General features: G+C 38.5%; 1 protein-coding gene across 2 annotated transcripts in view; it reads right to left on the reverse strand.

The window, feature by feature from the left end:
* The window catches only part of UNC13C (unc-13 homolog C), a 723,080-nt gene that overhangs the window by 401,564 nt on the left and 303,878 nt on the right, over window positions 1-17,638 (reverse strand). For both annotated transcript variants that reach the window (XM_019968805.2, XM_070797523.1), the window contains one exon: window positions 14,922-15,141. In XM_019968805.2, the coding sequence (XP_019824364.2) occupies window positions 14,922-15,141 (220 nt within the window). The remainder of the gene's footprint in view (window positions 1-14,921; window positions 15,142-17,638) is intronic.

Raw genomic sequence — 17,638 nt, forward strand, 5'->3', positions numbered from 1 at the left:
TTGGACTCTGTGGGAGAAGGTGAGGGTGGAATGATTTGAGAGCATAGCACTGAAACATGTATATTATCATATGTGAAATAGATCGCCAGTCCAGGTTTGATGCATGAGACAGGGTGCTCAGGGCTGGTGCACTGGGATGACCCTGAAGGATGGGATGGGGAGGTGGGAGGGGGATTCAGGATGGGGAACACATGTACACCCATGGCTGATCCATGTCAATGTATGGCAAAAACCACTACAATACTGTAAAGTAATTAGCCTCCAATTAAAAAAAATGAATTAAAAAAAGAAAAACAAATATTGTATATTTAATACATATATATGGAATCTAGAAGAATGGTGTTGATGAACCTATTTGAAGGGAAGGAATAAAGATGCAGACATAGAGAAGTGACTTGAGGATACAGTGGGGGAGAGAAAGAGGGAGACAAATGGAGAAAGTAGTACCAACATACATACACTCCTATGTGCAAAATAGATAGCTGGTGAGAAGCTACTATATAACATAAGGAGCCCAGTCTGGCACTCTGTGATGACCTAGAGAAGTGGGATGAGGGGAGGAGAGGGAGGCGATATATGTATAATTATGGCTGATTTGCATCACTGTATGGCAGAAACCAAAACAACATTGTGAAGTTTTTTTTTAAAAATATCCTCTGGGGAGGAGCCAAGATGGCGGAGGAGTAGGACGGGGAGAACACTTTCTCCCCAACAAATTCATCAAAAGAGCATTTAAACGTCGAGTAAATTCCACAAAACAACTTCCGAATGCCGGCAGAGGACATCAGGCACCCAGAAAAGCAACCCAACTCTTCGAAAGGAGGTAGGAAAAAATATTAAAAACAAAAAAAAAGAGACAAAAGAGGGAGGGACGGAGTTCCGTCCCGGGAAGGGAATCTTAAAAAGAGAGAAGTTTCCAAACATCAGGAAACCTTCTCACTGCCGAATCTGCGCCGAGCTTTGGAAGCACAGAGGGCAATATAACAGGGAGAAAAAATAAATAAACAATTTAAAACTCGCAGATTGTGAGCCCTACGGTAACTCCCCCAGCAGAGAAGCAGCGCAGACGCCTGCATCCGCCATTAACAAGCCGGGGCTGGGCAGGGAGGCGCGGCGCGGGCTGCATCGCTGAGAGTAAGAATCTGGCCTGAATACCCTGAGCGCTATCTGAGCGAAATAATTTGGGCTAGCAAACCAGAGTGTGGGATACCTACCACGCGAAAAGCCAGCCCTAACCTAAGACCGCCAGGCCCGCGCACGGAACAAAGGACTGAACAGAGATAGCCGGCTGCAGACCTTGCCCCTCCGGTGACAGGCAGCCAGAGCCGGAAGGGGGCAATCGCAGCCCCAGAGAGACATTATCTATTAAACTGTAAGCAGGCTTCTTTGCTAACTAAAACTTCTTGGGGGTCTGGACGGTCAACATCTGCCTGAGAAGGTGCGCCGGTTTTACATCCAGATATCCGAGTGGCGGGGAGGCGATAAGTCGCAGCATTGGCGCTCGCATGGGAAGAGCAAATTGGCGCTCGGACCTGGGAAGAGCACAAAACACAGGCCCAACTGAGTCTGCGCCTCTGAGGACTACCCGAGTGCCTGAACCTGAGCGGCTTGGACCTGGGAGGTGCATGCAGCCCAGGGCCAGCCTCGGATTGTTCCCGGCGGAACAACCTAGAGTCCGAGCAGTGTGGACAGGGAGGCTACACGCGCCGTGAGCGGGGGCAGACCCAGGGTGGCTGAGGCACTGCGAGCCCACGCCAGTGTTATTTGTTTGCAGCATCCCTCCCTCCCTCCCCACAGCGCGACTGAACAAGTAAGCCTAAAAAAAAAAAAAAAAGTGTCCTCCACCGTGCCCTTTGAGTCAGGGCGGAAACCAGATACTGAAGAGACTAGCAAACAGAAGAAGATATAACAGAGGGAAACGCCTTGGAAGCTACAGGCAATAGATCAAAACCCTGTGGTTACTACGGACTACATAGGAAGGGGCCTATAGATCTTGAGAAATATAAATCTGACCAAGGAACTAGCCAAAAATGAACTGAACCCACAACACCCACAAAAAAAAAAACCCAAAAAAGCCCTAGATATATTTTTATTATTTTTACGATCATTCTTTCTTTTTTTTTTTTTTTAATAAAAAAAAAAAAAATTTTAAGTCCTCTATTGTTCCTTTAATTTTCACTTTTATAACCTATTACTTTGCAAAAAAAAAAAAAAAAAAAGACCCTATTTTTTTTTTCTTCTTCAGCAAACTTCATATATATATATTTTATAATTTTTTGACCTTGTTTTTTTTTTGTTTGTTTTTTTCTTCTTTTCTTTAACACTGTATTTTTGAAATTCCAAACTCTACTCTAGATTTTTAATTTTCGCTTTTTGGTATATGTTATCAATTTTGTACCTATAGTTTTTTTTTATATAATTTCTGTGACTTTTTTTTTTTTTTTCTTCTTCTCTGTTTCTTTCTCTTCTTCTTTTATATAACATTGTATATCTGAAATTCCAAACTTTACTCTAGATTTTTAATTTATGCTTTTTGGTATTTGATATCAATTTTGTACCTGTATTTTCTTTATAATTTTTGTGACATTGTTCGTATTTGTTTGTTTGTTTTCTCTCTTTATTTTTCTTCTTCTTTTTTTTTTTTTTTTTTAACATTGTATTTTTGAAATTCCAAACTCTACTCTAGATTTTTAATTTTTGCTTTCTGGTATTAGTTATCAATTTTGTACCTGTACTCTCTTTATAATTTTTGCGACCTTGTTTGTTTTTGTTTGTTCGTTTTTTCTTTCTTTTCCTTCTTCTTTTCTTTAACATCGTATTTTTGAAATTCCAAACTCTACTCTAGATTTTTAATTTTCGCTTTCTGGTATTAGTTATCAATTTTGTACCTGTACTTTCTTTATAATTTTCACGACCTTGTTTGTTTTTGTTTGTTCGTTCTTTCTCTCTTTCTTTTCCTTCTTCTTTTCTTTAACATCGTATTTTTGAAATTCCAAACTCTACTCTAGATTTTTAATTTTTGCTTTTATGTATTTGTTACCAATTTTGTACCTTTAAGGACCCAATCTTCAGGACCCATTTTTCACTAGGGAGTGAGATTACTGGCTTGACTGCTCTCTCTCCCTTTGGACCCTCCTTTTTCTCCACCAGGTCGCCTGTGTCTCCTCCCTAACCCCTCTCTACTCTACCCAACTCTGTGAATTTCTGTGTGTTCCAGACGGTGGAGAACACTTAGGGAACTGATTACTGGCTGGATCTGTCTCCCTCCTTTTCATTCCCCCCTTTTATCCTTCTGGCCACCTCTGTTACCTTCCTCCTTCTTCTCTTCTCTGTATAACCCCGTGAACATCTCTGAGTGGTCCAGTTGTGGAGTGCACATAAGGAAGTGACTACTGGCTAGCCCACTCTCTCCACTATTGATTCACCTCATCTCATTTGGGTCACCTCTAACTCCTTCCTCCCTCTTCTCTTCTCCATGTAACCCTGTGAACCTCTCTGAGTGACCCTCACTGTAGAGAAACTTATCATCTTTAATGTAGATGTTTTATCAGTGGTGCTGTATAGAAGGAGAAGTTTTGAAACTACTGTAAAAATAAGACCGATAATCGGAAGCAGGAGACTTAAGTCTAAACCCTGACTCCAGGGAACTCCTGACTCCAAGGAACATTCATTGACAGGAGCTCATCAATTGCCTCCATACCGACACTGAAACCAAGCACCACACAAGGGCCAATAAGTTCCAGGGCAAGACATACCAAGCAAATTCTCCAGCAACAAAGGAACACAGCCCTGAGCTTCAAGATACAGGCTGCCGAAAGTCACCCCAAAACTACAGACATCTCATAACTCATTACTGGACATTTCATTGCACTCCAGAGAGAAGAAATACAGCTCCACCCACCAGAACACCGACACAAGCTTCCCTAACCAGGAAACCTTGACAAGCCACCTGTACAAACCCACACACAGTGAGGAAACGCCATAATAAAGAGAACTCCACAAACTGCCAGAATACAGAAAGGACACCCCAAACTCAGCAATTTAAACAAGATGAAGAGACAGAGGAATACTCAGCAGATAAAGGAACAGGATAAATGCCCACCAAACCAAACAAAAGAGGAAGAGATAGGGAATCTACCTGATAAAGAATTCCGAATAATGATAGTGAAATTGATCCAAAATCTTGAAACTAAAATGGAATCACAGATAAATAGCCTGGAGACAAGGATTGAGAAGATGCAAGAAAGGTTTAACAAGGACCTAGAAGAAATAAAAAAGAGTCAATATATAATGAATAATGCAATAAGTGAAATTAAAAACACTCTGGAGGCAACAAATAGTAGAATAACAGAGGCAGAAGACAGGATTAGTGAATTAGAAGATAGAATGGTAGAAATAAATGAATCAGAGAGGATAAAAGAAAAACGAATTAAAAGAAATGAGGACAATCTCAGAGACCTCCAGGACAATATTAAACGCTACAACATTCGAATCATAGGGGTTCCAGAAGAAGAAGACAAAAAGAAAGACCATGAGAAAATACTTGAGGAGATAATAGTGGAAAACTTCCCTAAAATGGGGAAGGAAATAATCACCCAAGTCCAAGAAACCCAGAGAGTACCAAACAGGATAAACCCAAGGAGAAACACCCCAAGACACATATTAATCAAATTAACAAAGATCAAACACAAAGAACAAATATTAAAAGCAGCAAGGGAAAAACAACAAATAACACACAAGGGAATTCCCATAAGGATAACAGCTGATCTTTCAATAGAAACTCTTCAATCCAGGAGGGAATGGCAAGACATACTTAAAATGATGAAAGAAAATAACCTACAGCCCAGATTATTGTACCCAGCAAGGATCTCATTCAAGTATGAAGGAGGAATCAAAAGCTTTTCAGACAAGCAAAGGCTGAGAGAATTCTGCACCACCAAACCAGCTCTCCAACAAATACTAAAGGATATTCTCTAGACAGGAAACACAAAAACGGTGTATAAACTCGAACCCAAAACAATAAAGTAAATGGCAACGGGAACATACTTATCAGTAATTACCTTAAATGTAAATGGGTTGAATGCCCCAACCAAAAGACAAAGACTGGCTGAATGGATACAAAAACAAGACCCCTACATATGTTGTCTACAAGAGACCCACCTCAAAACAGGGGACACATACAGACTAAAAGTGAAGGGCTGGAAAAAGATTTTCCATGCAAATAGGGACCAAAAGAAAGCAGGAGTAGCAATACTCATATCAGATAAAATAGACTTTAAAACAAAGGCTGTGAAAAGAGACAAAGAAGGTCACTACATAATGATCAAAGGATCAATCCAAGAAGAAGATATAACAATTATAAATATATATGCACCCAACACGGGAGCACCACAGTACGTAAGACAAATGCTAACAAGTATGAAAGGAGAAATTAACAATAACACAATAATAGTGGGAGACTTTAATACCCCACTTACACCTATGGATAGATCAACTAAACAGAAAATTAACAAGGAAACAAAAACTTTAAACGATACAATAGACCAGTTAGACCTAATTGATATCTATAGGTCATTTCATCCCAAAACAATGAATTTCACCTTTTTCTCAAGCGCACATGGAACCTTCTCCAGGATAGATCACATCCTGGGCCATAAAGCTAGCCTTGGTAAATTCAAAAAAATAGAAATCATTCCAAGCATTTTTTCTGACCACAATGCAGTAAGATTAGATCTCAATTACAGGAGAAAAACTATTAAAAATGCCAACATATGGAGGCTGAACAACACGCTGCTGAATAACCAACAAATCACAGAAGAAATCAAAAAAGAAATCAAAATTTGCATAGAAACGAATGAAAATGAAAACACAACAACCCAAAACCTGTGGGACACGGTAAAAGCAGTCCTAAGGGGAAAGTTCATAGCAATACAGGCACACCTCAAGAAACAAGAAAAAAGTCAAATAAATAACCTAACTCTACACCTAAAGCAACTAGAAAAGGAAGAAATGAAGAACCCCAGGGTTAGTAGAAGGAAAGAAATCTTAAAAATTAGAGCAGAAATAAATGCAAAAGAAACAAAAGAGACCATAGCAAAAATCAACAAAACCAAAAGCTGGTTCTTTGAAAGGATAAATAAAATTGACAAACCATTAGCCAGACTCATCAAGAAACAAAGGGAGAAAAATCAAATCAACAAAATTAGAAACAAAAATGGAGAGATCACAACAGACAACACAGAAATACAAAGGATCATAAGAGACTACTATCAACAATTATATGCCAATAAAATGGACAACGTGGAAGAAATGGACAAATTCTTAGAAAAGTACAACTTTCCAAAACTGGACCAGGAAGAAATAGAAAATCTTAACAGACCCATCACAAGCATGGAAATTGAAACTGTAATCAAAAATCTTCCAGCAAACAAAAGCCCCGGTCCAGACGGCTTCACAGCTGAATTCTACCAAAAATTTAGAGAAGAGCTAACACCTATCCTGCTCAAACTCTTCCAGAAAATTGCAGAGGAAGGTAAACTTCCAAACTCATTCTATGAGGCCACCATCACCCTAATACCAAAACCTGACAAAGATCCCACAAAAAAAGAAAACTACAGGCCAATATCACTGATGAACATAGATGCAAAAATCCTTAACAAAATTCTAGCAATCAGAATCCAACAACACATTAAAAAGATCATACACCATGATCAAGTGGGCTTTATCCCAGGGATGCAAGGATTCTTCAATATCCGCAAATCAATCAATGTAATACACCACATTAACAAATTGAAAAATAAAAACCATATGATTATCTCAATAGATGCAGAGAAAGCCTTTGACAAAATTCAACATCCATTTATGATAAAAACTCTCCAGAAAGCAGGAATAGAAGGAACATACCTCAACATAATAAAAGCTATATATGACAAACCGACAGCAAACATTATCCTCAATGGTGAAAAGTTGAAAGCATTTCCTCTAAAGTCAGGAACAAGACAAGGGTGCCCACTTTCACCATTACTATTCAACATAGTTTTGGAAGTTTTGGCCACAGCAATCAGAGCAGAAAAAGAAATAAAAGGAATCCAAATTGGAAAAGAAGAAGTAAAACTCTCACTATTTGCAGATGACATGATCCTCTACATAGAAAACCCTAAAGAGTCCACCAGAAAATTACTAGAAATAATCAATGACTACAGTAAAGTTGCAGGATATAAAATCAACACACAGAAATCCCTTGCATTCCTATACACTAATAATGAGAAAACAGAAAGAGAAATTAAGGAAACAATTCCATTCACCATTGCAACGGAAAGAATAAAATACTTAGGAATATATCTACCTAAAGAAACTAAAGACCTATATATAGAAAACTATAAAACACTGGTGAAAGAAATCAAAGAGGACACTAATAGATGGAGAAATATACCATGTTCATGGATTGGAAGAATCAATATAGTGAAAATGAGTATACTACCCAAAGCAATTTATAGATTCAATGCAATCCCTATCAAGCTACCAACAGTATTCTTCACAGAGCTAGAACAAATAATTTCACAATTTGTATGGAAATACAAAAAACCTCGAATAGCCAAAGCGATCTTGAGAAAGAAGAATGGAACTGGAGGAATCAACCTACCTGACTTCAGGCTCTACTACAAAGCCACAGTTATCAAGACAGTATGGTACTGGCACAAAGACAGAAATATTGATCAATGGAATAAAATAGAAAGCCCAGAGATAAATCCACGCACATATGGACACCTTATCTTCGACAAAGGAGGCAAGAATATACAATGGATTAAAGACAATCTCTTTAACAAGTGGTGCTGGGAAATCTGGTCAACCACTTGTAAAAGAATGAAACTGGACCACTTTCTAACACCATACACAAAAATAAACTCAAAATGGATTAAAGATCTAAACGTAAGACCAGAAACTATAAAACTCCTAGAGGAGAACATAGGCAAAACACTCTCCGACATACATCACAGCAGGATCCTCTATGACCCACCTCCCAGAATATTGGAAATAAAAGCAAAAATAAACAAATGGGACCTAATTAACCTTAAAAGCTTCTGCACATCAAAGGAAACTATTAGCAAGGTGAAAAGACAGCCTTCAGAATGGGAGAAAATAATAGCAAATGAAGCAACCGACAAACAACTAATCTCAAAAATATACAAGCAACTCCTACAGCTCAACTCCAGAAAAATAAACGACCCAATCAAAAAATGGGCCAAAGAACTAAATAGACATTTCTCCAAAAAAGACATACAGATGGCTAACAAACACATGAAAAGATGCTCAACATCACTCATTATCAGAGAAATGCAAATCAAAACCACTATGAGGTACCATTTCACACCAGTCAGAATGGCTGCGATCCAAAAGTGTACAAATAATAAATGCTGGAGAGGGTGTGGAGAAAAGGGAACCCTCTTACACTGTTGGTGGGAATGCAAACTAGTACAGCCACTATGGAGAACAGTGTGGAGATTCCTTAAAAAACTGGAAATAGAACTGCCTTATGATCCAGCAATCCCACTGCTGGGCATACACACTGAGGAAACCAGAAGGGAAAGAGACACGTGTACCCCAATGTTCATCGCAGCACTGTTTATAATAGCCAAGACATGGAAGCAACCTAGATGTCCATCAGCGGATGAATGGATAGGAAAGCTGTGGTACATATACACAATGGAGTATTACTCAGCCATTAAAAAGAATACATTTGAATCAGTTCTAATGAGGTGGATGAAACTGGAGCCTATTGTACTGAGTGAAGTAAGCCAGAAGGAAAAACATAAATACAGTATACTAACGCATATATATGGAATTTAGAAAGATGGTAACAATAACCTGGTGTACGAGACAGCTAAAGAGACACTGATGTATAGAACAGTCTTATGGACTCTGTGGGAGAGGGAGAGGGTGGGAAGATTTGGGAGAATGGCAATGAAACATATAAAATATCATGTAGGAAACGAGTTGCCAGTCCAGGTTCGATGCATGATGCTGGATGCTTGGGGCTGGTGCACTGGGACGGCCCAGAGGGATGGTATGGGGAGGGAGGAGGGAGGAGGGTTCGGGATGGGGAGCGCATGTATACCTGTGGAGGATTCATTTTGATATTTGGCAAAACTAATACAATTATGTAAAGTTTAAAAATAAAATAAAATTGGAAGGAAAAAAAAAAAAAATACAATGACCACTTCAAGCAAATAGTATAACACAACAGATAGCTGCATGTTTATAAATTATATATGATAAAATAGCCTAAAAATAAGGTATGTTGCAAGCTTCTCCTATATTTTATATGAGATGATAAAATACATGAGGTAATTCTAATACTTTGATAGTTAATGGAAGATGACAAAGACTATACACGTGTTAAATAGCAGTAATAATCACTACGGTTAGTTAACATGACACAGTTGATCTAACCCACGTGGAAAAGATAAATGGTGAGCTTTGAGATGATATAAGAATATTGAGCATCACAGATGGGAGTTTTGTCTCCTTTTCTTACCATAGTAATGTTAATTTCCAGTTACTTGTATTGAATTATTAGTGATTATTATCCCAGTTGTATAGTTGAAAATATTGAGGCTTAGATAAGGTAAGTTTTTTCTTTCTTCATATAAAAATGGGAAACTGAGGGCAGGACAATGGGAGATTTATTTTTCATGTTATTAGTTTTATAGGTTTAATATTTTAGGGTGCATGCTTTATTTCAAAAAGAAATAGTTATATGTATCACAATTAAATCAGATTGCTTTACTATTTTCCCGAAGCTGAAACCTGAAATTTTAGAACATTTTGTATTTAACTTCTCAGTTTATTTATTGGACTGTGGAATTAAATATAGACACTGACTCACTTCTGAAGGCAAACTGACAAAAAAAGAGTTGGCAAACTTATGTAAGTACCCAAATATAATAAAAGTAAGCACTATTAAGAGATCTTTGTCAATGTTTTCAGATTTCGTCTATACAAAAATATGTACAGATACATATATAAACATACAAACACGTAAATTGAAAAACATTTTGCTAACAAAAGCCAGGTTGGAAACTGCTTTTTTCTAGGTAAATGCTTCAGGAAATTAACCCTGTGATAACTCATTTGTGTCTGATTATGAAAATATGAGTTATACAGATTGATTCACTGAAAAATACATGGGTCCACGGCATTGATGATGGGAGGAGAGAAAAGAAGGAATAGAATAGGAATTTGAAGACCAGAGTAAAGTCTCAGTAATATTGCATGGTTAGTTGCATGTAATGTACTTTTTCTGTATACCAAATGAAGTAATGTAAATTGAAAATGCTATTAAAGATATATAAAATGAAAAAAAAAAAAAAAATATCCTCTGGGGTGAGAAACTACTTCTCCATTAGCTATATTTCAACTCTTCCATCATCAAATGCTGTTTCCAAAAAACTGTATTTTCAAGTAACAGGACAGAAATGAGTTAATTTAAGAGAAAGTAGATGAAATCTGGCCACTCCTACTGGCCTGGAGCAAAGAGGGTTGTGACAGGTCTGTGCTCTTCTCTGAAGCTTCTCTGTTTCTCTTTGCTATTCTCTGTTTCTACCTTCTACTTCAAATGGATGGTAGCCTTGGGCCAGGAAGGCAGTGAAGTGTAGAACCTCCAAATAAAATCAGCCAGACATGAACTGAGATGAGGCTGTTTGGGGAACTCATCTGACATTTCCATGCATCTCTGAACATGCATGGAGGTACTGCAATGGTGGGTGGGTTTATCACCTGTTCTAACTTCACTTGACTGCAAGTGTGCAAGTCACAGATCCAATATTCCATAAGATTTAAATACCAAACTCAAATGAAGTAACTTTAAATATCCTTTATTGTGAATTGGTCATTGGTCAGACCCAAATATAGACTTTTTGCTTCCTTTTGCTTTATTCTGTGTATGTGTGTATGTATATTGCCAGCAACATTTTCAGAAAAGAATTAGCAAAATAATGAGGGTTCTAGAAATCTAAAAATGATTATCTTGTAAAACTATTAAACAAGATAGGAGACAATTTATTAAATATTTTCTTCAAAGGTAGGATTTGGCTTAAAATAATATAAGTTCCTAGAGGTTATTTTGAACCAGTTACTAAAATTGGTTCAAATTTTAATTTATAAGCTAGAATTTTCTAATACAAACTGCCTGGCATACTGTTAAATTTTCTCTGTGGGTATTAAAACAGAAATTGAATGATAATTTTGAGAAGGAAATTGAAGAACCTCCTATGTTTACACGAGAATGCATTAGCTATGCTTTCCAACTCTCACTTCTTTAAATTTTTATTCTCTTTTCTTTTGATTTTGGCACACATGGGGGTATTTCAAACAAGGTGCCACCATAAAAACTTTTTTGCTTAAAGCACTGAAAAGAGAAGTTTCTTAAGGAAACATCACTAATTCTATAGTTCTGTACATTTGTTCTGTCATGTCCTACTCTTTGCGACCTCATGGACTGCAGCACGCCAGGCTTTCCTGTCCATCAGCAACTCCCAGAACTCACTCAAACTGATGTCCATTGAGTCGGTGATTCCATTCAACCATCTCACCCTCCCTCGTCTCCTTCTCCTCCTGCATTCAACCTTTTCTAGTCAGGGTCTTTTTCAGTTGAATCAGTTCTTTGCATCAGGTAGCAATAGTATTGGAGCTTCAGCATTAGTCCTTACAATGAATATTCAGGGCTTATTTCCTTTAGGGTTCACTGATTTGATCTCCTTGCAGTCCAAGGGATTCTCAAGTGTCTTCTTCAACACCACAGTTCAAAAGCATCAATTCTTCAGCGCTCAGCTTTCTTTATGGTCCAACTCTCACATCCATACATGACTACTGGAAAAAACATAGCTTTGACTAGACCGACCTTTGCAGGAAAAGTAAGGTGTCTGCTTTTTAATATGCTGTCTAGGTTTTTCATAGCTTTTCTTCCAAGGAGTAAGGGTCTTTTAATTTCATGGCTGAAGTCACCATCTATAGTGATTTTAGAGCCCAAGAAAATAAAGTCTGTCATTGTTTCCATTGTTTCCCCGTCTATTTGCCATGAAGTGATGGGACTGAATGCCATGATCTTAGTTTTTTGAATGTTTAATTTTAAGCCAGATTTTTCACTATTCTGTTTCATTTTCATCAAGGCTCTTTAGTTCCTCTTTGCTTTCTGTCATAAGGGTGGTATCATCTGTATATCTGAGGTTATGGATATTTCTCCCAGCAATCTAGATTCTACCTCATGCTTCATCCAGCCAGCATTTCACATGACTTACTCTGCATATAAGTTAAATAAGCAGGGTGACAATATACAGTCTTGGCATACTCCTTTTCTGATTTGAAACCAGTCCGTTGTTCCATGTCCAGTTCTAACTGTTGCTTCTTGATCTTCATACAGATTTCTCAGGAGGCAGGTAAGGTGGTCTAGTATTCCCAATTCTTGAAGAATTTCCCACAGTTTGTTGTGATCCACACAGTTAAAGGCTTTGGCATAGTCAATAAAGCAGAAGTAGATGTTTTTCTCGAATTCTCTTTCTTTTTCTATGATCCAACAGATGTTGACAATTTGATACCTGGTTCCTCTGCCTTTTCTAAATCCAGCTTGAACATCTGGTAGTTCTCAGTTCATGTACTATTGAAGCCTAGCTTGGAGAATTTTCAACATTAGTTTGCTAGGACAGCATTAAATTTTATTGATAGTTATTGTGGTAAGTGGTGAAGCTGAATTCATTTATTAGCAAAACCTCTTTCCATTCAGTGTGAGAATGTGAGTTTCAGGGAAATATAAGGAGTTATTAAGGAAAATCTCTCTTTCCTGGGGGATACACGTCTACTTTCATTTTTTTGTACTGTTTCTGATTCTTCAAATTTACATACATTTTAATGAATAACTTCAATGAAAAGCTTGCCACATGTATTTAACCATTACCAAATAAAGCATGCTCTCTGAAGAAATGGAAACAGACTATGAAAATTTTCTAAAGCTTATGAGTGGGTGTCATCTCTCTTCTCTGAAAGACCTGAAGAATGAGCTCATTTCTTAAGTATGACCTACATCATTTTTTTCTTGAAAAGATCTAAGCCATCGTTTCTATATGGCAATATTTTTTCCTACCTATTTTCTCAAAATATCACTGCCCTAATATGGTTGTTTCTTAAGACACTGTTCACAATTCACTTTTAAAAGAGGAAGACTAAAGTGTAATTGTAGGATGGGATGTTGCAGGTAACTTGGCTGGGTAATACTGAGTCAGTTTCCCTTCCTTACAAGCATTCATTCCTAAGTATGCACTTTATGTTTTAAAGGAGTACTATTTTGCTTTAAAAAACATACTCATTACCATTAACAGTCTCAATTGATCTGGTTGTATAGGGAGAATACTAATCAGGTAGAAGAAAGTGTACAATGTGTGTGAACTGTTATGACCACAGCCAGACATACCAGCATTTGTGATTTAATCTCTATTTTGACATTTTCCTCTGTCCTCCCTCAATTTCAGGCAACCCATGCACCTTACACTGACCATATTCAAATAAATAATAAAGGGGACGCTATTAAATGTGAAAAACACATCATTTGAAGATGAAAATCCATGTTTAAATAGAGTTCTTCAGCAGTACTTTTTTAGTTATTTAAGGTCAGCAGACAAATCAATTCAGCAGTGAAAAGTCAATAATATGTGTTTTAGAGTTTTGGCATTTCAGGACCTAAAGTACCAGTAAAGGGTTTTCTTTTTTCAGAAATGAAAAATCTAAGATAACCTGTCATAAAAGTCAAAGTGACATGTACTTATTCAGAAATGTAAGGCTATGGTTTTTCCTGTGGTCATGTATGGATGTGAGAGTTGGACTGTGAAGAAGGCTGAGTGCCGAAGAATTGATGCTTTTGAACTGTGGTGTTGGAGAAGACTCTTGAGAGTCCCTTGGACTGCAAGGAGATCCAACCAGTCCATTCTGAAGGAGATCAGCCCTGGGATTTCTTTGGCAGGAATGATGCTAAAGCTGAAACTCCAGTACTTTGGCCACCTCATGCGAAGAGTTGACTTATTGGAAAAGACTCTGATGCTGGGAGGGATTGGGGGCAGGAGGAGAAGGGGATGACAGAGGATGAGATGGCTGCATGGCATCACTGACTCGATGGACGTGAGTCTGAGTGAACTCCGGGAGTTGGTGATGGCCAGGGAGGCCTGTCGTGCTGTGATTCAGGGGGTCGCAAAGAGTCGGACATGACTGAGTGACTGATCTGATCTGATCTGATCTGAAAAGAATGGAGAGGCCATTAATATTCACTGAGCATCTACTATGTGCCAGATTCTTAGCAGCGACTTTCCCATTTAGTCTTCAAAATAAACCACTAAGGTAAATTTTATTATTCCAACTTATTTGAAGGAAGAAAAATGAAGCCCTGAGAAGTTAGAAAAACTTTTTCCAGGTCACATATCTGGTAAGTTAGATTTGTCTTTGACATTCAGATACATGGCCTCCCAATTTTAAGGTCTGCACAGGGGCTGCAGAAGAGCATGGCGCTTGCTTGCAGAAGGCAGAAGTCAAGCAGGCTTGGGAAAGAATTCCAGTTGCTGTCACCTCAGGGATGCGTCAGCCCTGTTTGAGGAACATGACTTTACATGTTCCCATGACCATGTCGGGCTATTATGAGATAAAAGTAAGAACACAGATTGGAAGTCACTTTGAAAATTTCTACTTGGGCCAAGTGCCACTGAACTCCAAGTAGTTATTCTGAGGAATCTGACAGTGCCAGGGTCAACAAAGTCAGTAGGTAATTGATGGGCAGTGTGTATAACTTCGTATGCCTGGATAGGATTTGTTGAGAATTAGCAAGAGCTGAAAACACACAGAATGAGACCAGCTCTGCACACCTGCTTCTTCACCTGAGTACTCACTCTGCAAACAGTCGGCATTCAGGAGGTCCTGACACTTTTCGTGGCACTTCACTCCACACTCCGAACACTTCATGCCTTGCCGGGCAATGCCCCATAGGAGCCCTTCACACTCGTAACAGTAGGTAGGTGTTGTAGCCGTCCAGACCTCAAAGTTGTGTGGGGTGGTGGAGGACATGGGGTAGATCAGTGCCTGTAGCGTCTTCTTGAAGACATGTATTTTCTGGGAAGGTGAGAGAAGTTACCAACGTAAGGTACATCAATGGATCTGGAGAAGTCCAACATAAAACAAACCATGTTATCACTTTTTCCTGAAAATGCTATTTTGAGAGAACTCTTTAATTATTTATTTAAGTGATGACAGTCATCACAGTGACTCTGCTTAAGTATTCTTCCTTCAATGCTCCAGGGCCCGATTCAGTAATTTGAATACTGCTGCTAAGTCGCTTCAGTCGTGTCCGACTCTGTGAAACCCCAGAGACGATAGGCCACCAGGCTCCCCTGTCCCTGGGATTCTCCAGGCAAGAACACTGGAGTGGGTTGCCATTTCCTTCTCCAATTTGAATACAGAAACTCCCTAATTTTCACATGGGACTGGGCTTCAATGCTGTGCAAGGTTCTTTCATGGCAGCACAAAGCTCTGGTTTCTTGATAATGACTACATCCTCTGTCCTGTTACTTCATGAGCACAAGGATGATGAACATCATGCTCACTCCTGGATCAATCCTCAGAGCATAATCTAGTCTACGGCTTGAGATAGATATTCAGGAAACACCAATTCAAAAGTCAAAAGAAATTTATATTACTATCCTTGGTCTAAGTTGGTTCTTGGTAAAATTATAAAGTCATGGAAAGTATTCTGAATGCTGATTTTAAACTTCTACAAACACCCCTCACTCCTCCTTTGTATCTTAACCAGGCCTCACCTCCCTGATTCTAACATAACATCCTCTGTAACATGACACCCCTCCCCAATTCCGAAGTATACTTCTAGAGATCTTTCTACAGGGACTTGCTTTCACTGCCTTAAAGGGAGATATATATATTTTTTAATTTATTGGGATATAATTGCTTTTCAATGTTGTGTTAGTTCTGCTGCATAGCAAAGTGAATCAGCTTTATGCATACATATATCCCCTGCCTCTGTGGTTTCCGTCACCACCCCATCCCACCCATCAAGTCATCACAGAGCTGAGCTCCCGGTGTTACACAGTAGGTTCCCACTAGCTATCTACTTTACACATGGTAGTGTATACATGTCAGTGCTAATCTCCCAATTAATTCCACTTCTCTCCCCACCATGTCCACTTGTTCATTCTGTATGTCTCCATCTCTACTCTTGCCCTGTAAATATGTTAATCTGTACCATTTTTCTTGATTCCATGTATATGCAGTAATATACAATATTTGTTTTCCTCTTTCTGTCTGACTTCACTCTGTATGACAGACTCTAGCTCCATCCACATCTTTACAGATGACTGAATGGAGATAATTTTTAACAGTGCAGGGAAGCCATTGGTGAAGTGAGCACTGAACAAGGAGCCCAGAGGCCTGAGTTCCTGAGCACAGGCTCTGTTGCATGACAGTTGAAATGGGCTTCAGAAGGCAGGAGCTGTCTTGTCTCTGAATGTTAGGGCACAGCACCTTTTCATGGCATGAAATGAACACTGTGCTACTTGAGAGTCTTATAATCTATGGAGAGATTTAAGTTCTCTAATCCTCAATTTCCTGCTCTACCTGTCTACTGTTTGTTGATGATCAAACTGTGTGACAGTAACAAATATAGCCCATAGACTTCAAACACTGAATAAATGCTAAGTAAGAGTGCTCATACTTCAGATTTGTTTAGATGAGTCTCTTTGCTTCTCATTTCCCACTCTGCTGGTGACTCGCTGGGGAGAAAGACCAGCACTCTCTGAAGTTACATTTATAATTCCCCACAACCACCTGATGCCTGAAGAATGGTTGTTTACACAAATTCTGTAGGAGTCTAGCTGATAAGCAACACTAGAAGGGAAGTGCTTGTGTTTTCCATTAATCATCCTTAAATCTCATTTCAGAGTATCTTCCCACGGTGTTGAAATGGTTACCTTTCTATTATTCTTCAATTCCAAAGTATGGAAACGGCACTTTTCCTTTTATCAGTAATTCCCCTCACCAGGCATTTCCCCAGAATATGTCTGGTAATGGCACAAGGAGTTTCCCTACAAGGAAGCTAATCTTCACTAAAAATTCATCTATCTTTTAAAAGGCAAGATCCGGCCTTGCCATTCAATGAGGGTCTGATCAAAGTTCTTTACATTTCAAGTGAGTCTACACACCAAAAGTGTGTTCAAAATATGGGAACTTCTCAAGTAGGGGAACCCCTGTGTTAGGGTTTATATAGAACAAGTGGATCCATCACTTTTCAATAAAGATAATCTGAGTCAATAAATCTCTTGGTTTCATTCTTTAATGAAGATGTCATGTCTTGAAAAGAACTGTTAAGAGTTCTATTAGAATTAGAAGCATGTATTATTCATCTTTGCTTCCCCTTTACTACCTAGCAGAGTGATATTTAATATCTTTGAAGTGAACTGAATGATTCTTGGCATGAGAGATATACCATTAGTTCTACATAGACAGTTTTATGTTCTGAGCTGAGGGCCTGGGGGACTGTGTGATATGTGTGTGTGCATAGTACAGAATTGTTGGTTTAGCTAAAATAAAACAAAAAAAA

Source organism: Bos indicus, chromosome 10, assembly GCF_029378745.1.
Source record: "Bos indicus isolate NIAB-ARS_2022 breed Sahiwal x Tharparkar chromosome 10, NIAB-ARS_B.indTharparkar_mat_pri_1.0, whole genome shotgun sequence".
In the NCBI taxonomy this organism is placed as follows: Eukaryota; Metazoa; Chordata; class Mammalia; order Artiodactyla; family Bovidae; genus Bos; species Bos indicus.